Here is a 23,385-nt window from a genome sequence, read left to right on the forward strand (position 1 = left end):
GTAAATTCTATTGGTTGAGTCATCCGTATTCTATAGACACTGTTAAGTCTTTCACTGTGTTCCTCGCGGGGGTTTCGAACTCTCCAGGTATCCTTCCGTAGCGTCCTTTGAAACGAGTCCTCCCGTACCCGAGGCAACGCGCCACAATAAACACCTGCGGCCACCGTCTGCCCCCGCGTCGCGGGGAGCGTGCCGAGGCGCTTCGCAGCGAGGCCTCGCGCGGGAAGCGCTTGCGCGGGGAGGCTCGTGGCCCCCGCCGCTCCTGCCGCTGAGTCAACCCGGACGGGAGCTCAGACGTCCTGGTCCCGGTTGTCGGACCGGTGCTCTGCTGAGAGGTGACTTGGTCCTGTGGGCCGCCGGGTGTTGTGCGTTAGGTATCTACCTCCTTTGAGCCTGTTTCCCTACTGGGGAATCACTTTCCTGTCGCCTCAGCCAGAGGTTTTCCGCCCCTCCTTCACCGCCCCTCCCCCGCTCCGGAGAGACCTTGCCAGGTTCCACTTGTGTTAGTCTTCACCGTGTACTTGTCTGCTCAGATTGTAAGCTCCCTGGGGTCAGGATCCACGCCTTTTAAAATGTTTTCCTAGCTTCTATCAGCGAGCTTTACCCAGAGGAGGCGTCTGCAAAGTGTCTGTTAAGTGAATGAGCGATTTTGTAAATGTTGCCCAAGAAGAGTTGAGAGGAAAAATAGAAGGCGAGAGCTTTTTTCCCCCCTTTCCTTTCCTCCCTTCCGTGGCTCACTTTGTTGTGTGGCAGACGCTGCGCAGACGGTGGAAATACTGTGATAAGGGAGAACCAAGCTGCCCGCGGTGCCTGCCTTCCTGTAGGCAAGTTTCGTGGAGAAAAGGCAGCTGCTAATTACAGGATCGGTACACGGTGAACGGAACGTGATAACCCGTTAGACAGGCTGCTATGGCAGAGGGAGTTAAAGAAGGGATGAATGAGGTACACAATCTGAAAGATCAGTGTTAATTGGGGGGAAGTAAGGGGTGGGCACAGTGAAGTACTTGCATGAAGGGAAACAGCACGTGCCATGGTCCTGTGGCTGGAGAGAGCCTTACCTGAGAACTGGAAGAAGACAAATGGAGCCCAGGTGCCAGGGAATGGGGTTCCTATGGTGTCAGATGTGGGTGATAGTGGACTTTGGGGGGCCACGTAAAGGATCTGAGTCCCTGTAACAGCACAGGAAGCCCTTGTGGTTGGGCAGTGGGATGGAGCTTTGAAACAGGCTGCGAATGGAAGTAGTATATCCCGGCTGACTGACGTTTATTTTTATTTATTGACTTCTTTAATGTCTATTTTTGAGAGAGAGAGGGAGAGGCAGAGAGAAAGGGAGACACAGAAACTGATGCAGCCTCCAGGCTTTGAGCTGTCAGCACAGAGCCTGGCTCCCGGCTCTAACCCACCAACCGTGAGATCATGACCTGAGCTGAAGTCAGGTGCTTAACTGACTGAGCGACGCAGGCGCCCCCGCCTCTCCCCCTCACCCCCATTTACTTTAAAAATATACCTGATGAGGGGCGCCTGGGTGGCGCAGTCGGTTAAGCGTCCGACTTCAGCCAGGTCACGATCTCGCGGTCCGTGAGTTCGAGCCCCGCGTCAGGCTCTGGGCCGATGGCTCGGAGCCTGGAGCCTGTTTCCCATTCTGTGTCTCCCTCTCTCTCTGCCCCTCCCCCGTTCATGCTCTGTCTCTCTCTGTCCCAAAAATAAATAAAAAACGTTGGAAAAAAAATATATACCTGATGAGAGGAAGAAGTGGAATGGGGCGGGGGGAAGGAAGCATTTCTTCTTACGCTGTAGTTTTTTTGTTTTTTTTTTTTAAGTTTATTTATTTTGAGAGTGTGCATGGGGGAGGGGCGAGAGAGGGAGAGAGAGAATCCCAAGCAGATTCCTGGCTATTAGGATGGAGCCAGATTGAACTCATAAACTGTGAGAGCATGACCTGAGCCGAGAGTCCCATGCCCAACCCACTGGCCCACCCAAGCACCCCCTAAAGCTTTAGTTTAAATGGAATCTTTGCTTGCCCCTTGATATTACGTGTTAGTAAAGATTCATGCTCAGAGGAGCGACAGTTCCAAATAGGCACACCTGTTTAGTGTCACTGAAATTCAAGGCAAAAGGTAATTACCTTGAATTATAAACTGGGAAGCATAAGCCAATGCTTGTTTTATTCACTAAATGTGTGCCCAATACCTAGATCTGCTTGGTACTTAAAAAATCCTCTGATGAAATGGAGGCAAATCTTCCTTAGCTCTTTCTAGGACATGTGTAATTAAAAAACAGAATCTAAACATTTGTTTAATGTGATATTTCAAAAGAAAGGGGTGCCTAGGTGGCTTATTTGGTTAAGCGTCTGACTTCGGCTCAGGTCACGATCTCATGGCTCATGAGTTCTGCTGTTAGCGCAGAGCCTGCTTCGTATCCATTTTCTCCCTCTCTCTCTGCCCCTCCCACACTTGTGCTCTTTCTCTCTCTCAAAAATAAACACTAAAAAAAAAAAAAGGAAATTCACAGTTGCAGTATGCTCTTTAACAAATACTCTTAATTCGTGGATTTTTGTATGTCGTGTTGTTCTTTATTTTAATCTTGCCTAGACAATGGTCCTTTCCCACCCATCCCCTTTGTGAACTAATTTTGCCAGGGACACATTTCTTGTATTCATTTAAACTTGAAGAAACTCAAGAACTGTAGGATGTAACACATAGTAATTGTGTGTGTTGTGCATTCTGAAAAACTGTTGTGATTTCCAGTATGAGCGACAATGCAGTATGTTTAAATCATTTGATCTAAACTGAGAGTGTTCCGCCTTATATAATTATGATTTTTAAATCTACTTGGAACTTCTCAAAAGCAGGATGTATCTGCAGTGTTTATACCACACTACACAGTGACGATTTTATCATTTACCACAGACGAATGGCAGTGCCACGGATGCTGTCATATCCATTTCTTTGTAATGTGTGGATACTTTACCTGGAGAATTTAGGGGAGGGTTCGTGGTGCTAATTTGGAGGGCCATTGTTCCCCTCCAGCCCCTCAAAGTAGATTCTTTCCCTATGTCATTTGGGACCGTTGTTTTATAGTGAATGCCCACTCTCAGACTGAAAGTAAATTGGACTGAAACTTAGCAATCACCTTTTTCCTAAACCTTTTCCCTGTATTTTTCAATGTAAGGTAGGATTTTGCTATAAACGAAATAGCCGCAAGGAACCTCTTGAGGTTGTCAGTATAGAAAGCACCGCCACAAGCAGCAGCCATGCCTGCAGAAGGAGGGAAGACGGATATGGAGAGGATTGGCCTCTTCAGTGAGATGGAGTATGTTACTGTTGGCGATAAATATGTGTCCTCATTTAATCGTAAGTATATCTGGTTTTCTTTACAGCCTAATAGTGGGTGTTCTATAGGAAATTTTGGATTTAATATTTGGGTTAAATGATATTTTTAATGCTCTATATTTTAAAGCATTAAGTTTTATTTATTTATTTTTTATTTTGAGAGAGAGAAGGAGAATGAGAATGAGAATCCACTGATGAACTGTGAGATCCTCACCTGAGCCAAAATGAAGAGTCAGATGCTTAACCCACTGAGTCACCGAGGCTCCCCTTAAAGCATTAACTTTAAAGTCGAATAAATTTATGAAATTTCAATACAGTTAAGAGAGAACTTAGTTTCGTAAGAGCAGGAAGCTTCTTTCATTGGGATACCCTACTTTCTTACATTCTCTTCATAGATAATTTCACTTCTTTCCGAAAGTGCATGGCAGTTTTCTCTCAGAATATTTTGCTCAGATGGGACACTGCTATGCAAGCAGCATTTACGTTTGCATCCCAAAAGGCCATCCATGATTACTTTCTTGAAGAATGAAATGCTATGTGAATAGCTGAGGGAGTTTTAGAAGAGTCATAAATAATAAAAAGAGCTAAAGTAAAATAAAAATTTTATATGTCTTAGTTAAATTTCTGGCTATTCAATAACTTCTTTGTTACAATTAGAATACACTGACATGAAACATCTCCAAGATATATTGTTAAATAAACAAAAAAATCAAGGTGCAGAATAGTTTATTATATAGCATGCTAAGCATTAAAAATGGAAAAGGATATATATGAAAATATTCATTGGGACATGCCTAAACATTCTCTGCAAAACAAATATCACGAATTCCCTTGGGAGAGAAAGTGGGTGGCCGAGTGTGGAGGAAAATTTATTGTAAAAACATTTAAATTACTGAATTTGGAACCATGTGAATATACTACCTTTTCAAAAATTTTAAGTTAAAAAAATCAGTGATACAAATTCATATTTAAATAACTAGTTGCTTTAAGGATTGTTCGCACTTCAAAAAAGTTTTCACATTGGTGAAGGACTTCCCAAATTGAGCTCTTCTAGATCTAAGTTATAATAGAAGTTCTACATATTTATAAAAACAACGTTTTAAAAAATTGGCCACTAGTACTTCATTGTATAAATATAACACATTTACTTATCTGCTTTCCTGTTGGTGGACATTTGAGTTGTTTCCTGTATTTGAATATTATGAATGAAACTGCTATGAACATTCCGGTTCATGCCTTTTAGTGGATATAGACACTTACGTGTCTTGAGTATATAACTAGGAGGGGAATTGCCTCATTTTGATTATGGAACACCATTCCCTTCAACCTAAACACACACACACACACACACACACACACACACACACACACTCATACACATGTACTTAACTGATGATCTCACATGGTGTTTCCTAATACATAGAGGGGGAAGCATTAGATTAGATGATTGTTAGGGTCTCTCCCAGCTCTAAAAGTCAGAGTCTATAACCAAGACCTTGATCTAATTATTAAAATATTGTGATGGAAACCTCTTAGGTCTTATTGTCAATGTGGTCTATAATGTAGAGCTTTCAGTGAGCATGTTGAGACAGCATTTTATTTTTTTTTTTTTTATTTTTTTTTTAAAATTTTTTTTTTTTCTTTTTTCAATTTATTTTTGGGACAGAGAGAGACAGAGCATGAACGGGGGAGGGGCAGAGAGAGAGGGAGACACAGAATCAGAAACAGGCTCCAGGCTCCGAGCCATCAGCCCAGAGCCTGACGCGGGGCTCGAACTCACGGACCGCGAGATCGTGACCTGGCTGAAGTCGGATGCTTAACCGACTGCGCCACCCAGGCGCCCCTTGAGACAGCATTTTAGAGCTCAAAACTCAAAATTAGAGTTGGCCCAAATCAAAGTTTGAAACTTTTCTCAGTTGCTTTTCATGTTCTTTAATTGTTAGTGAGCTCAAAGTGATGATATTCCTAATTTATTTTTAAAGGACCCTTTAATGACGCTGCAAGCAAAAATAAACAGATGCTACCTGGGGGATCCAAAGCAATGTCAAATCTCCAGGCAGGTTATTTTGATCCCCATTTTGTAAGGATATTTGAAGGTGAAGGCTATGTAAATCTGAATCAAGTGAGGAGACGGCATATGATGGAAGAAGCCAAAAAAAACCTGGGCAAAGCCTTCCTCCCTAGTAATGGAGATAAAAAGCCGTAAGTGTTTGGGGGAAAAGTCATAAATTCATTTCCTGCACCTTTCTCTCCTCTAGCCCAAATTAAAGTATTTTTCTAGAGGACTTACTTAAGTATGATTGATTTTTTTTAGAGTATGATTTTTAGGATGAGCTTATCTCAGGTGGAGACAGTTATATTGGATGATATAAGTTGACGGGTAGTTTTAGTTAAGTAGATCCTCATCTCATTAAATTTATGCTTATGACACTGCTATTAGTTTATATAATAAAAGCCAGATAAATGATGCAAATAAATTTGTTTGAAAATCTTGAAAAAACTGCCTTGGGTCATCATTATCTGTGTCCTTCACTATTTTTTCTGCTTTGCAAAAATTTTTTAGAAAGTATAAATAAAAATTGTAAAATTTGGTGAAGCCTTTTTTTTGGTAAAAAGTAATTTATCAAGATATGCCATTTAAAAACAATTGTAAAGGTAATGCATGGACTTAATATTTTAGTGTGACAGTTGTCAATGTGAAGTTTCCTTTTTTTATCTTTAAACCACTGAACAAAGAAAATCGTATAGTCTGTTATATCATATTATTTGGCTGAGCTTTATAATAAGATGCTAATGCACACTCTATAATGTTGACTGTCTCTGTAGAATTTATGAAAGATGAGGATTGGTTGAAGGCCAGTTTTGTGCTTGTGCTATTTTTTTGAGGTTAGTAAAACTGCAATTTTCTGAATTAATGGAAACTATTTTCACTTCCTAGAGATTGTGAAATTTTGTTTATGTGGAACATTTAAGATAAGCATAAAAAATTAAAAACATCTCATCTCAAAATTTGTGACTTTGAAAAATGGGCGAAATAAGACTAAAAACTAAAAAAAAAATGGTTGCTTTTTTCTTGCCAGTGTTGGGCAAGTCAATTCCATTACATATATTTTGCTCCTTTTTCAGTCATTTTTTGTGAATTGTGGTCAAATATGTATAACACAAAATTTGCTGTTTTAATTTGCTCCGTTTTTTAAAAACTGTATTTAAGATGTGGGTTAGGAACCTACTATGGCACGATAGGCGGTCCGGTGCCATTCTTCAGCACACAGTTGAAACCCAGAGACAAATATGAGGTACCTGGAAAGAATTTATACACAAACCCGGGAAAGAAAGGAACAGGATATGGGTAAGATACTTTTCATGGTTTCATATAATTTGTTTTGAAGTTAAATAAAATTTAAAATTTCTGAATCATGAAGTCACTATTACTTAATTTTTTCTTCCTTAGCTATGCAAATATTACCATAGGTAAACAGTTTTCACACTCTGCTGATTTCTACGATGCACCCAAACTAAATTTTAAGGTAAAATAATCTAATTTTAACTTTCTTCAATCTTTCTCTTAGTTGAAGTCGAGAATTCATTTGTGATCTAATTATGGATTGCTTTATTTTATCTATATTTGTGTTACCAGGGCAATGGTAGACCGATATCTATGAATTGTGATAATTTTACCTTTTTGATACTAGATTCCCATATCTCGCTGTAGATCTTCTCAGCTCTTCCCAGGATGAGCTTTTATCTCTTGCTAATTTACTACATCTACCTTATATCTCTCTAAGCTAGCTGTGAGACCTTTCTTACTTGGCCTAATCAGCTATACCTATTTTTGAGTAGAGGAGTCATGTCCTAACCCTAAGGACACCACCACACCCTAATATGTTGTACGTAAGACAGTAGTGGTGGTACTTTTGGCCTAATCAAGCCATTCTGGTAAATGAGTGGAATGCAGGAGTGATGGGAGGTAAGAAGGTGGAAGGTAGAGAATGGATGAACACCTACAGAAGAGAGAGTGATAGGATGAGAAGAGAGTGCTCACTATACTAAACCACAGAAATAAAAGCTAAATGTACTGGTATATGCCTCTACACTCATTTTATATAATATTCAACTTAGAACGAAACATAGTCACTTGTTTGCAGAATGCCTACATGAGAATGAGTAGAGGAACCCTTGTAAATATTGGGACACCGTCAACATAATTTAACAATTTCCATATAACAAAAAAGCTGGTATTAATGAAAAGTCAAGTTTGGACATTAAACAACAGAAATTAAATAGCAAGCATTTTATTAGTTTTTGTTTTAGGCCTGCAGTCTTCCAACAATTATGCTGTAGTGACTTTAAGCAGCAGTGGGGCTACGAGATAGAAGGATAGTGGGCATTTTTAGTGTGTCCAAACTCAAGCAAAGTTTTCTATTAAATTGGGCAGAAATCTCGGTCATTTAATAAGCATCTTTGTTTCTATGTGTGGATTATTAGAAAATTAATGTATAAACTGCTTTTCATCTGTAGGAATAATAATAATACATGATATAAACATATACAAGGCAATTTTATCAGTGGCTCAGTAATGAGTCTTTTATCCTAAATTTTATGTGGTAAGATACTTTTCTCTCCTTATTGTAAAGTTCTTTTTTTATATTCAGAACTTATTATTTATAAGTCAGTTATTTTATATCCCTGGACTTTCTAAAATTAATTCTGAAAATAATTTTAAAAATGCATTCTTGCTTTTTCTTTTAGAATTTAATTTTTAATTTTAATTTAATTTTTTATTTTTTTAAATATGAAATTTATTGTCAAATTGGTTTCCATACAACACCCAGTGCTCATCCCAACAGGTTCCCTTCTCAATGCCCATCACCCACTTTCCCCTCCCTCCCACCCCCATCAACCCTCAGTTTATTCTCAGTTTTTAAGTCTCTTATGGTTTGACTCCCTCCCTCTCTAACTTTTGTTTTTTCCCCCTTCCCCTCCCCCATGGTCTTCTGTTATGTTTCTCAGGATCCACATGAGAGTGAAAACATGGTATCTGTCTTTGTATGACTTTATTTCACTTAGCGTAACACTCTCCAGTTCCATCCACGTTGCTACAAAGGGCCATATTTCGTTCTTTCTCATTGCCACGTAGGACTCCATTGTGTATATAAACCACAATTTCTTTATCCATTCATCAGTTGATGGACATTTAGGCTCTTTCCATAATTTGGCTATTGTTGAGAGTGCTGCTATAAACATTGGGGTCCAAGTGCCCCTATGCATCAGTACTCCTGTATCCCTGGGTAAATTCCTAGCAGTGCTACTGCTGGGTCATAGGGTAGGTCTATTTAATTTTTTGAGGAACCTCCACACTGTTTTCCAAAGAGGCTGCACCAGTATGCATTCCCACCAGCAGTGCAAGAGGGTTCCTGTTTCTCCACATCCTCGCCAGCATCTATAGTCTCCTGATTTGTTCATTTTAGCCACTCTGACTGGCGTGAGGTGATATCTCAGTGTGGTTTTGGTTTGTAGTTCCTTGATGAGGAGTGACGTTGAGCATCTTTTCATGTGCCTGTTGGCCATCTGATGTCTTCTTTAGAGAAGTGTCTATTCATGTTTTCTGCCCATTTTTTCACTGGATTATTTGTTTTTTGGGTGGAGAGTTTGGTGAGTTCTTTATAGATTTTGGATACTAGCCCATTGTCTGATACGTCATTCGCAAATATCTTTTCCCATTCCGTCAGTTGCCTTTTAGTTTTGTTTAGTTTAGTATTAAAATTTTTTTTTTTTTTTGATGTTTTATTTTTGAGAGAGAGAGGGAGAGAGAGAGAGAAAAAGAACAATCAAGGGAGGGGCAGAGAGAGAGGGAGATACAGAATCCGAAGCAGGCTCCGGACTTTGTGCTGACTGCTCAGAGCCCACTTTTGGCTTGAATTTGTGAACTGTGAGATCATGACCTGAGCCTAGCTGACTGAGCCCCCAGGGACCCCTTCGTTTAGAATCTTAAAGAGATTACTCCACTGCATTCTTGCTTGATTATTTCTGACAAGAGATCCCTTGTCATGTTGATTTTTGTTCTTCTCTATGAACTGTCTTTTTCCCTCTGGTTACTTTTAAGATCTCTTTATCACTAATTGAGCAATTTGATTATGATATGCCTTGGTCAGGTTTTCATCTTGCTTCTTGTGCTTGGGGTTTATTCAGCTTCTTGGATCTGTGGGTTTATAGTTTTCATCAAATTTGGAATGTTTTCAGCTATTATTTCTTCAGTTATTTTTTTCTATCCTTTCATCTTTCTTTCCCCTCTCCTTCAGGGACTCCTAGTACATATGCATTAGATCTTCTGAAATTGTCTCACAGTTTACCAGTGCTTTGTTTGCTTTTTTTTCCTTTTTAATTCTCTTTTTCCCTTCTCTGTATGTCAATTTGAATTGTTTCTTTTCCTATGTCCTCAAGGTCACTAATCTATTTTAACTACAGTGTCTAATCTGCAATATCCTGTGTATTTCTAATCTCACACATTGTACTTTTGCTCTCCAGAAGTTCTGTTTGAGTGTTTTATAGCTTATGTGTTTCTGTGTGGCTTTATGAGCATATACAGTTTAATTACTGTTTCAGTTTCCTTCTCTACTAATTCTAACATCTGTGTTCTTGGTTGATTTTGAATTCTTAGTTTTTCTTCTTGGTACAGGTCATATTTTCCTGCTTTGCATGGTTAGTGATTTTTGACTTAATGTTAGGCACTTTGTCATTTACTTTGTTGAGTGCTGTATATTTTTGTATTCTTATAAAAATTCTTGGGCTTTGTTCTGGAATGCAGTAAAATGATTTGGAAACAGTTTGATTTTTTTCAGGTCTTGCTTGGTTTCAGATTTGTTAGGTGGGACAGGAGCAATGCTCAGTCTAGGACTAATTACTCTGTACTACGGGGGGCCACCCCTTTCTGTGTGCTCTACCCAGTGCCCTGGGACTCATGTTTTCCAGTAGAACTGATGGAACCAGAACTCTTGCCAGCTCTGTGATAAGAGCCAGACACTGTTACTTTTAGTCTTCTTAGGTGGTTCTTTTTTTGGCTTTGAGTAGTTTCCTCATATATGTGCTGATTTATACTACACTGAATGCTCTAGGGCAGGGGTTGGTAAAACAAACACAGTATTCTAGTAAAACGTGACCATACTCTAGCCAAAGGTGTTCTTTAAAGCCTTTCCTCATGATAACCTGCATCAGAATCACCTGCGGTGACTAAAATGATAGATTTTTAGGCCATATAGCAGACCAAGAGGATCTAGAAATCTCTGAGAGAAGAGCTTGGTATTTTATATAACTTATCAAGAGATTCCTATGAGAACTAAAATTTGAAAAACACTGCCCAAAAAGATAAATGGAATGGTTAAAATTATCATTACCACTGTGATATGGAAGTGGGGAGAGATGATCAGCAAGAAGGGGTAAAATTTCTATGAGCTGGAGAAAGGACGAGGGCAAGCAAAAACAAAGAAAAAGATAAAAAAGAGTGAAAAATCCTGAAAGTGTTACAGTAGCATTCTTGGTAATGCAAGTTTGTCTTCCCTGGATTAACTATCTATTTTAGATTTCATTTATCAAACATTTTCAATTGTTTGTGGAATGACAAAATACCAGATTTCATATTAGAAAAAAGTGAAAAAAGGTATTAATATTCACTTTAGTTGCCTCTTCAAATCTATATTTCATAGCATGAAATTTTTTTCTACTTTATTAACAGAAATTTTTGTAAGTATTGTCCCATAGAGAAGATTGCAAAACAGAAGGGAAAAAATGACCTCTGTTTTGCTTGAATATGAGGTAGTTAATATAAAAATGTTATAAAGAGTAAGTATTCCTCATTTTTAGAAGTAAAAACTGACAGTTATTTAGGGCCCACCACATGCCAGGTACTTTACGCACTTAATTGCATTTAATCTATACAACAGCATTGGGTGTGTGGAAGGAGAGATTATATCATCTACAGTTGAAGAAAATGTAGCACTAACAGGGTAAGTAAATTTCCCAGAGTCCCTGAGAAATGCTAAAAAGCACGAAGGAGTTGTGATTTGAACAACAAAATCCTTTTTCTTTACTGCATCATATCACCCAGATAATTAATTTAGATTTCTTTAGGTGATAAATAGATCTCTGTACTCGAAATAAATTTATATCTAAAGAGAGTATTCATACTTGTACCTGTTCATAAGTGAGGCATATCTTTTGTATCATAGAAACAGAACATAACAAAGGAATGTTTTAAAGAAGTGAACCCAGCAGTATAGATATAAAACATCTACATGCTTATATTAAAATTTAAAAGAAAATTTGTTACTTCTAATGTGAATAATTTATGTCCCACAATTTCAAACACTCTGGTTTACAGAAGGAGAATGAAGAACACCATCGTTTAGTTAAAGGAACACCTTTCAAATCAAATCTTTACCCAAGGGAATATTTTGACACGAATCCTTATTTGTTTGAGAAAGCTTTACCGCCAATTAAAAAAACAGAGAAGAAAGAATTACCTGCACACCCCTTTAAGCCTTCTTCTCCTGGTAAAAAGGTAAGTTAAAAATTTTAGAATGAAAAAATATTAAGCGTTATAAAGAACTGTTGCCTCTTTATGTCAAGTCGTTTTGTTACCCATGTAAATAATAAACTTTTGTTTATTATTCACACTCTTATTGAATCACGGTAATAATTGTGAAACCTTTTAACAAAATTAGGAAAAGTCACAAAGCAGGCTAGTATAGGGAATAATGAGTTCTTGCAATGAAATAATCATTAATTATTTCAAAGGCATTTGAATTTATAATGGATTTTCCAAGTACCTCTCTAGATTTTAGGTATAATTTTTCACAAAACCATGAAAAGCCAGACCATCTTTCAAGTTTTGAAATTGTTGTTAAAATGAACTATCTCCTACTCTGTTGGTGTTTACAAGTATGAATAAAAATACAAATGCTTCTTTGGTTTATAAACCTTAGTTTATACTTTGTTTTGTCTTTTATGTATCACCTGTTCATTTTCCCTGCTGATTTTCTATTAGGATATTTGTCTTTTTCATATTGATTTGTAAGATCGTTTCATATATTAAGGATATTCTTTTGTCATTGTGTTGAAAATAATTTTTTTGGCTTGTGAAGTCTTTGACTTTTGTTATGGTATTTTGTGCTATTCAGAAGTTTAATAATTTGATGTAGTCAAATTTATCAGTTGTGCTAAGTTTGATGACATTCTCAGAATCACTTTCCTCACCACCAATATTAGAAAAATATACATTCTTGATTTCTTCTATTAGTTTTTTCCTTTTTATTTAAATATTCATTTGAAATATATTTTGAAATGAAGAGCAAGGTAAAGATTCAGCTTTTATCTTTTCAAAATCCAATTTTGAAATTAGGAGGACCCTTTGGGGAGGAGGATATGCTCTAGATCTTGATTGCAGTCATGGTTTCTAGGGTAATACACTGTCAAAACTCATAGAATTGTAAACTTTAAATGGGTGCAGTTTATTGTACATGAATTAGACTTAAAAACTGATTTTTAAAAAAAAAAAGCCGGTTGTTCCTAGCATCACTGATGGAATAATTTTCAACAGCACTGCTTTGAAATGGCATCCTTATCAAATCAAAATTAGCATTTCCATTTTATTTGATGTTTATTTCTTTTATTTAAAAAATTTTTTTTTAACATTTATTCATTTTTGAGAGTGAGAGAGAGCATGAGCAGGGGAGGGGCAGAGAGAGAGGGAGACACAGAATCTGAAGCAGGCTCCAGGCTCTGAGCCGTCCGCACAGAGCCCGATGTGGAGCTTGAACTCACAGACCACGAGATCATGACCTGAGCTGAAGTCGGACGCTCAACTGACTGAGCCCCCTAGGTGCCCCAATTTGATGTTTATTTCTACCTGTATGAAACTACTTTTAATTACCATTGCATTTTAATTTGGGGTGGTCTAGTTTCTATCTTGTTACTCTTTAAAAAAATTACATTGGCTATCCTCCCATATTCTCTAGAACTTTGAAGTTATTGTCTAAAGTACTGGGGGAAAAAAGACTTTGGTATTTTGCTAAAAAGTTAAATCTTTAGATTTTTGGATGTCTTAGCTTGCTTGCTCGCTCGCGCACTCATTAATTAATTAATTAAAAGTTTATTTATTTTGCAAGAGAGAAAGAATCCCAAGCAGGCTCTACACTGATGTGGCGCTTGATCTCCTGAACCGTGAGATCATGACCTAAGCTGAAGTCACAAGTTGTACACTTAACCGACTCAGCCACCCACACACCCCTCAGCATATTTATGATTTGAGTCTTATGATCTAGAAACAAACTGCTTATTAAAACTTTTATTTCCCTTGTAGAATTCTAAATTTTGCTTCATACAGGTTTATATGTTTTATGTTTTGTTCCTATTTATTTTAAGGCTCTTGTCAACAATTTTTTTCCTATCATATATTCCCTTATGTAATTTGTCTTTATCAAAATATTTGATAATTGGCCACTTCATTAAGTTTTCTTATGTTCTAATGGGTATTATGTTGATTCTCTTTAGATTTTCAGATATGTGATTACGTTATCTGCAAATAATTTTGCCCAATCCTTTCCAGTATTTGTAGCTTTTAAGTCATGTTCATGTCTAGTTGCTTAGCATAGCAATAGTTGTCATCATTTGCCTTAATCTTGAATTTACTGAATTAGTTGAATTTACTCTAGTGTTTCATTTTTATAGATGCCAAAAAAAGGAATAAATAAGGAATGTATGTAGAATGGTATTGAATATTTTGGTGTAATCTATTTAGACCATCTTTTTTTTCTTTCTTTGACTTGTTATAAGGTGAATGATGATAAATTTCTCGGAATGAATTCCACTTGGCTATGTTGTATTTAAGTATAATACTTTATCTTATTTATTAATATTTTAAGTATTTTTGCATCAATGATTTTAAGTGTAACTGGTCTAATTTTTTTTTTTGTATGCTTTGTTTTATGTTGGTATAAGTAGGTGTTAGCGTCTTAAAATAATCAGGGAGATTTTTTTATTTTTCTGTGTTTTGTAACAATTCAGGTAACACCACAAATAACTGTTCCTTACAGGCTTGAAAGAATTCTCATGGAAAATGTTCTGGGCTTAATTTCTTCTATGGTGCCTTATCTGATTTGTATCTCTTTTGAGTCGATTTGACATTTATATTTTCTTTGAAAATAATTTCATTTATGTTTTCAAATTTATCAACATAGACGTTTACAAAAATGTTATTTTATATTTTTGGTTATTCCATATATGTCTACTCCTTTCTCAATCCTAATTATAATGTAGATTTATCTATTTATTTTGTAAGGCATCATCTGGTGGTTTGGTTTATTTATTTACCATGTATATTTTTCCTTTTCTTTTTTCTTTTTTTTTTACTTAATTTTTTTAAACTTTTATTTGTTTTTGAGAGGGGGTGGGGGAAATGGCAGAGAGAGAGGGAGACACAGAATCTGAAGCAGGCTCCAGGCTCTGAGCTGTCAGCACAGAGCCCAACATGGAGCTTGAACTCACTCGAACTCACAAACCCTGAGATCATGACCTGAGCCAAAGTTGGATGCTTAACTGACTGAGCCACCCAGGTGCCCCTATATTTTTCTATTTTTAATTAGTTCATTTTGCTTTACCTTTATTAATGAACTTATTTTACTTAAATTTCCTTATTATTTATTGCTCTTCAAAAGAATCTGTGTCCTCTACCTGGAAAACTTGAAATATTACAATTATATCTTTTAATTGAATTAAATTTTCATGTATATTTGGCATAGATATTGTAAGATAATGGATGCCTATTTAAATTGGTTATGATGGGGCGCCTGAGTGGCTCAGTCGGTTAAGCGTCCGACTTCAGCTCAGGTCACAATCTCGAGGTCCGTGAGTTCGAGCCCCGCGTCGGGCTCTGGGCTGATGGCTCAGAGCCTGGAGCCTGCTTCCAATTCTGTGTCTCCCTCTCTCTCTGCCCCTCCCCCGTTCATGCTCTGTCTCTGTCTCAAAAATAAACGTTAAAAAAAAATTAAAAAAAAAATAAATTGGTTATGATGATTCTATAGAGTTTTCTTGGTAACTATGTATAAAGATTAAAATTGTGGTAAATCAGCTTAAAAAGTCAAAGTAAATATTTGTTTTGTGTACAGGTCAAAAAATAATTTTGACTAACTCCTTACTAGATCTAAGAAAAGTATAAAGTAGGTCATATTTTCCTCTCACCTTCTGTTTCTATGTGCTACTCCTTGTTTTTAAAAATTTTTATTTTTTGTATCTTTTTCATCATTGACCAATATTTAATGAACTCATGTCAGCCTCCCTGTTGAACGAACCTTATCCTTGACCTTCTCTTCTGAGCATGCTCTGGTTCTGAGCCCCAACTCCTTTCTGTATCAAAATATACATGACTTAGGTCTTATTCCCTCAGTAATAAACTCACCCCTTAACCAGATGACAGCTTGATCTGGTGAACTCTCACTAAGATATTAATATTTGGGGCTTCTGGGTGGCTCAGTTGGTTAAGCATCCAACTCTTGACTTTAGACTCAGGTCATGATCTCACAGTCTGCCTTGGATTCTCTCTCTCTGCTCCTACCCTACTCACGTCCACCCCCTCTCTCAAAATAAATAAATAAGCTTAAAATTAATAGACAAATACTAATACTTGACAATAGTTTAGAATATTACCTTCCCATAAATATTTGCATTTTAATAGAGGACTTTTGAAAACTACAATGTCTTGCCCCCATAAAATTGGTGGCAGGGAGACTGCAGGTGTTTGAACAGTGTAGGCATACTTAGTTTTATTGTGCTTTGCTTTATTATGCTTCGTACATACTGTGTTTTTTTACAAATTAAAGGTTTGTGGAAATCTGTGTTGAGCAACGTGATTGATACCATTTTTCTGACAATATTTGCTCACTTTGTGTCTCTGTGTCACGTTTTAGTACTTCTTACATTATTTCAAACTTTATTATTATTATATTTCTTATGGTGATCTGTGATCGGTGATCTTTGCTGTTGCTATTGTAACTGCATGGAGGGGTGCTATGAATGCCACCCGTGTAAGACAGCGAACTTAATTAATGCACGTTGTGTGTTCTTACTGCCCTGCCGACTGGCTATTCCCTCATCTCTCTCCCTCTCCTTGGGCCTCCGTCTTCCCTGAGACACAACAGTATTTAGATGATGCCAGTTAATAACCCCACAGTAGCCTCTAAGTGTTCACGTGAAAGGAAGAGTTGCATGTCTCACTTTAAATCGAAAGCTAGAAATGATTAAACTCCATGAGGAAGTCATGTCAAAAGCTGAGACAGACTAAAAACTGGGCATCTTGTGCCAAACAGTTACCCAAGTTGTGAACACAAAGGAAAAGTTCTTCAAAGAAATTAAAAGTGCTACTCCAGTGAATATATACATGATAAGAAAGCAAAACAGACTTCTTGCTGATGAGGAAAGTTTTGGCGATAGAAGATCTGGATGGAAGATCAAGCCAGCCACAAGATGTCCTTATGCAAAGCCTAATACAGAGTAAGGCCCTAACTCTTCAATTCTGTGAAGGCTGAGAGAGGTAAGGAAGCTGGAGAAGAAAAGTTTGAAGCTAGCTGAGGTTGGTCCACTAAGTTGCAATCTCCATAACATGAAAGTATAAGGCAAAGCAACAAGTGCTGATGTAGAAGTTGCAGCAAGTTACCCAGAAGATCTAGCTAAGGTAATTAATGAAGGTGGCTATGCTAAACAACAGATTTTTAATGTAGATTAATTAATCCTTTATTGGAAGAAGATACCATCTAGGACTTTCATAGCTAGAGAGGAGAAACCAATGCTTGGCTTCAAAGCTACAAAGGACAGGCTGGCTCTCTTTTTAGAGGCTAATGTAGCTGGTGACTTTAAGTTGAAGCCAGTGCTCATTTACCATTCCCCAAATCCTTGGTCCCTTAAGAATTATGATGGGGTGCCAGGGTGGCTCAGCCAGTTGAGTGTCTGACTCTTGATTTTGGCTCAGGTCATGATCTCATGGTCATGAGATCCAGCACCACGTCAGGCTCTGCGCTGAGTGTGGAGCCTGCTTGAGATTCACTCTTTCCATTTCTCTCTGCCCCTCCCCTCTGAAACAAATAATCATTTGATAAAAAAAAGGATTATGATAAATCTCTGTGCTATAAACAACAAATCCTGGGTGACAGCACATCTGTTTATGAAATGGTTTACTGAATATTTTAAGCCTGCTGTTGAGATCTGCTCAGAAAAAAAAAAAAAAAGATTCCTTTCAGAATAGTACTGTTTATTGACAGTGCGTCTGGTCACCCAAGAGCTCTGATGGCAATGTACAATGGGATTAATGTTGTTTTCATGCTTGTTAACACATCTATTTGGCAGCCCATGGATCGTGGAATAATTTCAACTTCAAGTCTTATTATTTAAGAAATACATATCATAAAGCTCTAGCTGCCATAGATAGTGACTCCTCTGATGGATCTGGGCAGAGTAAATTGGAAACCTTCTGGAAAGGATTCATATTCTAGATGCCATTAAGAACATCTGCAGTTCATGGCAAAAGGTCAAAATATCAACATTAATGGGTGTTTGGAAGTTGATTCCAAACCCCATGGGTGACTTGGAGGCACTCAATACTCCAATGGAGGAAGTAACTGCAGATGTGGTGGAAATAGCAAGAGAACTAGAATCACAAGTAGGGCCTGAAGATGGGACTGAGCTGCTGCAATCTCATGATAAAAGTTTGATGGAGGAGGAGTTGCTTCTTATGTCTGAGAAATGAAAGTGGTTTCTTGAGATGGAATCTACTCTTGATGAAGATACTATGAAGATTGTTGAAATGACAATGGATTTGAAATATTATATGAACTTGGTTGATATAGCAACAGCAGGGTTTGAGAAGATAGACTCCAATGTGAAAGAAGTTCTGCTGTGGGTAAAATGTTATCAAACTGATTGCATGCTACAGGGAAATCATTCATGAAAGGAAGAGTCAATCAGCATGGTAAACTTCATTGTCTTGTTTTAAGAAATTGCCACAGCCACCCCAACCTTCAGCCACCACCAGGTCAGTCAGCAACTATTAACATCAAAGCAAGAACTTCCACCAGCAAGAATATTCTCATTGACTGAAAGCTCAAATGATATTTAGCATATTTTTAGCAATAAAACATTTTAAAATTAAGGTATATACATTGTTTTTTTAGGCACAATGCTATTGCACTCTTAATAGACTATAGCATTGTGTAAATATAACTTTTATATGTAGTGGGAAACCAAAAAATTCATTTGACTTGCTTTTTTGTGATACTCATTTTATTGCAATTGTCTGGAACTGAATTCACAATATCTCTGAGGTATGTCTGTATAGACAACTTTAAATGTAAAACCAACTCCATAGTGCACAAATATGTATGAACTTCTTCAAAATCTAATTTTGTTAGAAGCATTTTACAAAACTACATTAAATTGTCTCATTTTTATTTGTAGGCTGGCGGAATGAAGGCAGGAACATTTGATCCTTACCCTTCACATTCTGCTGACCCTTATGTGGTTAAATTGACTTCCAGCAAAGGTGCTAAGATTTTCTATCCACCAAGTGGACCAAAGAGCAGACCGACTGAAAGTATAATGACTTTGAATGTCAAAAGGTAGTAATATGTTACACTTAGACTATAAACCAAGAAAAATTGTTTTTGACTTTTAGATTCCTTCAAAATAATATCTTTTATTTATATGTACTTCAAATAATGACAGATCTGGATGTCTTTGGAAATCTCAGCTCCTTTTATATAGAAGCTCTCCCTTAGAAGTTCTTTCCCATCTTCTAAAATTTTCTATTGAAAAGCTTAATTTATTTGTTCTGTTCATAATTTTTATTTTTATTTATTTTTTAATTTATTTTTCTTTTCTATATTTTATTTATTTTTTATAATTTACATCCAAGTTAGCACATGGTGCAATAATGATTTCAGGAGTAGATTCCTTCATGCCCCTTACCCATTTAGCCCATCCCCCCTCCCACAAACCCCTCCAGTAACCCTCTGTTTGTTCTCCATATTGAAGAGTCTCATGTTTTGTCCTCTTCCCTGTCTTTATATTATTTTTGCTTCCTTTCCTTTATGTTCATCTGTTTTGTATCTTAAAAGTCCTCATATGAATGAAGTCATATGATATTTGTCTTTCTCTAATTTCACTTAGCATAATACCCTCTAGTTCCATCCACGTAGTTGCAAATGTCAAGATTTCATTCTTTTTGATTGCCGAGTAATACTCCATTGTGTGTATATACCACCATATATAGTCATTCATTCATCCATTAATGGACATTTGGGCTCTTTCCATACTTTGGCTGTCATTGATAGTGCTGCTGTAAACATTGGGGTGCATATGTCCCTTCAAAACACCATACTTGTATCCTTTGGATAAATACCTAGTAGTGCAATTGCTGGGTCGTAGGCTAGTTTTGTTTTTAATTTTATTTATTTATTTATTTATTTATTTATTTATTTTTTTTTATTTAAAAAAAAATTTTTTTTTTAATGTTTTTTATTTATTTTTGGGACAGACAGAGACAGAGCATGAACGGGGGAGGGGCAGAGAGAGAGGGAGACACAGAATCGGAAACAGGCTCCAGGCTCCGAGCCATCAGCCCAGAGCCCGACGCGGGGCTCGAACTCACGGACCGCGAGATCGTGACCTGGCTGAAGTCAGACGCTTAACCGACTGCGCCACCCAGGCGCCCCTGTTTTTAATTTTTTGAGGAACTTCCATACTGTTTTCCAGAGTGGCTGCACCAGTTTGCATTCCCACCAGCAGGGCAAAAGAGATCCTCTTTCTCCGCATCTTTGCCAGTCTCTGTTGTTGCTTGAGTTGTTAATGTTAGCCATTCTTTTTTTTTTTTTAATTTTTTTAATGTTTATTTTAATGTTTTTTAAAATTTTTTTTAATGTTTATTTTTTTATGTTTATTAACATAATGTTTAATGTGCGTGCACGTGCACACACGCACACACACACACACACACACACACACACACGAGAGAGTGGGGGAGGGATAGAGAGAGATGGAGACACAGAATCCGAGCAGGCTTCAGGCTCTGAGCTGTCAGCAGAGAGCCTGATGTGGGGCTCAAACTCAAGAACCATGAGATCATGACCTGAGCTGAAGGCAGACGCTTAACTGACTGAGCCACCCAGTTGCCCCAGGGATGTCCACTCTCACCACTGTTATTCAACAAAGTACTGGAAGTCTTAGCTAGTGGTGGGTCTTTCATATAATGGCTTTTATGATCTTGAGGTAGGATCCTTCTGTCCCTACTTTCTTGAGGGTTTTTATCAAGAAAAGATGCTGTATTTTGTCAAATGCTTTCTCTGCATCTATTGAGAGGATCATGTGGTTTGCGTCCTTTCTTTTATTGTTGTGATGAATCACATTGATTGTTTTGCAGATATTGAATCAGCCCTGCATTCCAGGTATACATCCCACTCGGTTGTGGTGAATAATTTTTTTAATGTATTGTTGGATCTGGTTGGCTAGTATCTTGTTGAGGATTTTTGCGTCCATGTGCATCAGGGAAATTGGAGTATAGTTCTCCTTTTTAGTGGGGTCTTTGTCTGGTTTTGGAATGAAGGTAATGCTGGATTCATAGAAAGGGTTTGGAAGTTTTCCTTCCAGTTCTATTTTTTGGAACAGCTTCAAGAGAAAAGGTGTTAACTCTTCTTTAAATGTTTGATAGAATTCCCCTGGAATCTGTTCATAATTTTTAAAGCAAATCTATAGCACCTTACTATGAGTTGCTTGAGACTGTTTACATATTTATTGTTGAGTTAGCAGTACATGTTAACATTGTTTCTCAAAGGGAGTTTTTGATCTTTGTTAAATTATTATCTCTTTGTGGCTTCCAGGCTCTCAGTAATTGTGAGGAATTTTAATTATGCTTAAGACTTCTCTCTAAGTTTGAAATAATCTTTTATGAAATCTTCTAGGAAATATTTTGGTTAGTTAAAAATGCTATTAACATCACATTATAATACTTCGAATGAAATATATTATTAAAGTATCTTAAAAGTTCAGTTTTATCCAGGTTTTGTGCACTCTTAACACTGAAAAGAAGTTGTCAGGAGTTCAGAATATAAATTAGGAAGGGACAATCCATCATTGTCTTTTGGTGTGTGTGCAAGATCATGGATAAATGGAAGAATTCATTTGATTACCTTTCCATTTATTCATCGAAAAAGTTTTAATGCCAAATAAGCTAATTTACATATTTCTAACTTCAGTGTAATCATAATGGATTAAGTAAAGGACACCAAATTCACCTTTTATAAAAACCTCTCAGTACATCTGTGTCACTTGTAGACGGGGATTATAATGCCAGTCTTATGATCCTATCCCCAAAGTAAGACTGCCCATCATTATTTATATAATTTAACTCTTGGCTACAGGCATAATATTCTATGGGGGCTAGTTGGTGGAAATTGAAATATGTGGAGTCTTTATTTCATGTCCTTTGATCTTCATCCTTCATCAAGTTACCTATCTATTAGTACTCTGTTCAACTTGATTTATGTAATATAGAACAGAGAGTAAAATTACAATTTTCTTTATGACACTCACCCTCAAATAGATGAGATTCTTTTGGGAAGCAAGGGGAAGTTTCCGGTTCTTTGTGTGTTCTTTTCTATCCAGAGAACAGAATTGAGAAAGTTCTACAATATATATGTTTGGAGCAGAGAAAAGAAAAGAATAACTGATTGCTTTTTTGGAAACTCTGTTTATCTTCTGTTTAGTAATTTTGAATTTATTTATTTATTTATTTTTTTTATTTTTTTTAAAATTTTTTTTTTTTTCAACATTTTTTTATTTATTTTTGGGACAGAGAGAGACAGAGCATGAACGGGGGAGGGGCAGAGAGAGAGGGAGACACAGAATCGGAAACAGGCTCCAGGCTCCGAGCCATCAGCCCAGAGCCTGACGCGGGGCTCGAACTCACGGACCGCGAGATCGTGACCTGGCTGAAGTCGGACGCTTAACCGACTGCGCCACCCAGGCGCCCCAGTAATTTTGAATTTATTGAAACCCTTTCTTTTTATATTATCACAAGTATTATCCTAAGTCAAATTTTAGATTTTTTTACCCTAATTTAAAAACTAATAAACCTCTGGGTGGTATTTAAAATTGGTCCCATTAAACAATTTTCCTTATTTATTTATTTATTTATTTACTGACTGGCTGGCAGAGAGGGCAAGCAGGGGATGGGCAGAGAGAGAGGGGGAGAGAGAATCCCAAGTAGGCTCTGCACTATTGGTGGGAAGGCCAAAATGGGCCACAAACTCACAAGCTGAACCATGAGATCATGACTTGAGCCAAAATCAAAACTCAGATGCTTAACCGACTGAGCCATCTAGGTGCCCTCCCAATTTTTTCCTTCTTGAATTACATTTTAAGTGAAACTGTTTAATTTGGTGAGAGAGTTTGGTTTTGGATTAATTTATTGCAAAACCTTTTTACGAGAATACACAGATACATTACCTGCACCTATAAAATTAAATGTGCATTTATTTTCCAATTTTAGGGCACTAAATACGAAGAACTACAAGACTGCTTCAGTACAGTCCTGTTAGCATCTGGAAGACAAATAGCTTTCCAGGTCCTGACTACCAGTAATTCATTATCAAGTGCTAATTATTTGAAAATAACATAAGATATGGGACAGGTGTCTCAGGCATTTAAGATATTTAAGCCTGCAACTCTAATATTCTTCCTTGTTTTAGTACTATTTCTTAATGAATAAATAGTATTTGTTAATAATTTAGTATGTGATTGCTGATCTTTGCTTATATCTTTCTCAGGAGAATATGATGCTTACACATTTTATAAAATCTTGAACTGTAGTCTTATCATTTGAAAGCTTCTAATGTTAAAAAATTGCAAGCTTGGAGAGCAGGTGTGGAAGTTGGGGCTGGAGGGGTAGAAAGTGCACATTAAATTCTTACCTTGTGGTTCTTGGGGGTCTTTGAAAATTGGATTGATAGCTTATCCAAGT

General features: G+C 37.1%; 1 protein-coding gene across 7 annotated transcripts; it reads left to right on the forward strand.

The window, feature by feature from the left end:
• On the forward strand, positions 1-23,154 carry CFAP96 (cilia and flagella associated protein 96). Of its 7 annotated transcripts, none has more exons than XM_058723433.1 (8): positions 1-87; positions 3,176-3,353; positions 5,315-5,534; positions 6,544-6,681; positions 6,784-6,859; positions 11,707-11,886; positions 18,828-18,988; positions 22,915-23,154. In XM_058723433.1, the coding sequence occupies exons 2-8, from the start codon at positions 3,254-3,256 to the stop codon at positions 22,961-22,963; spliced, it is 924 nt and encodes a 307-aa protein (XP_058579416.1). In that variant the 5' UTR covers positions 1-87; positions 3,176-3,253; the 3' UTR covers positions 22,964-23,154. The 7 variants fall into 7 exon arrangements, with proteins under 7 accessions (XP_058579416.1, XP_058579415.1, XP_058579410.1 ...); XM_058723432.1 differs by having other exon boundaries at positions 24-87; positions 3,172-3,353; XM_058723427.1 differs by lacking the exon at positions 1-87 and adding an exon at positions 237-374 and having other exon boundaries at positions 3,172-3,353.
• The last annotated feature ends 231 nt before the right edge of the window (positions 23,155-23,385 follow it).

The sequence above is a fragment of the Neofelis nebulosa genome, chromosome 3, assembly GCF_028018385.1.
Source record: "Neofelis nebulosa isolate mNeoNeb1 chromosome 3, mNeoNeb1.pri, whole genome shotgun sequence".
NCBI lineage: Eukaryota > Metazoa > Chordata > Mammalia > Carnivora > Felidae > Neofelis > Neofelis nebulosa.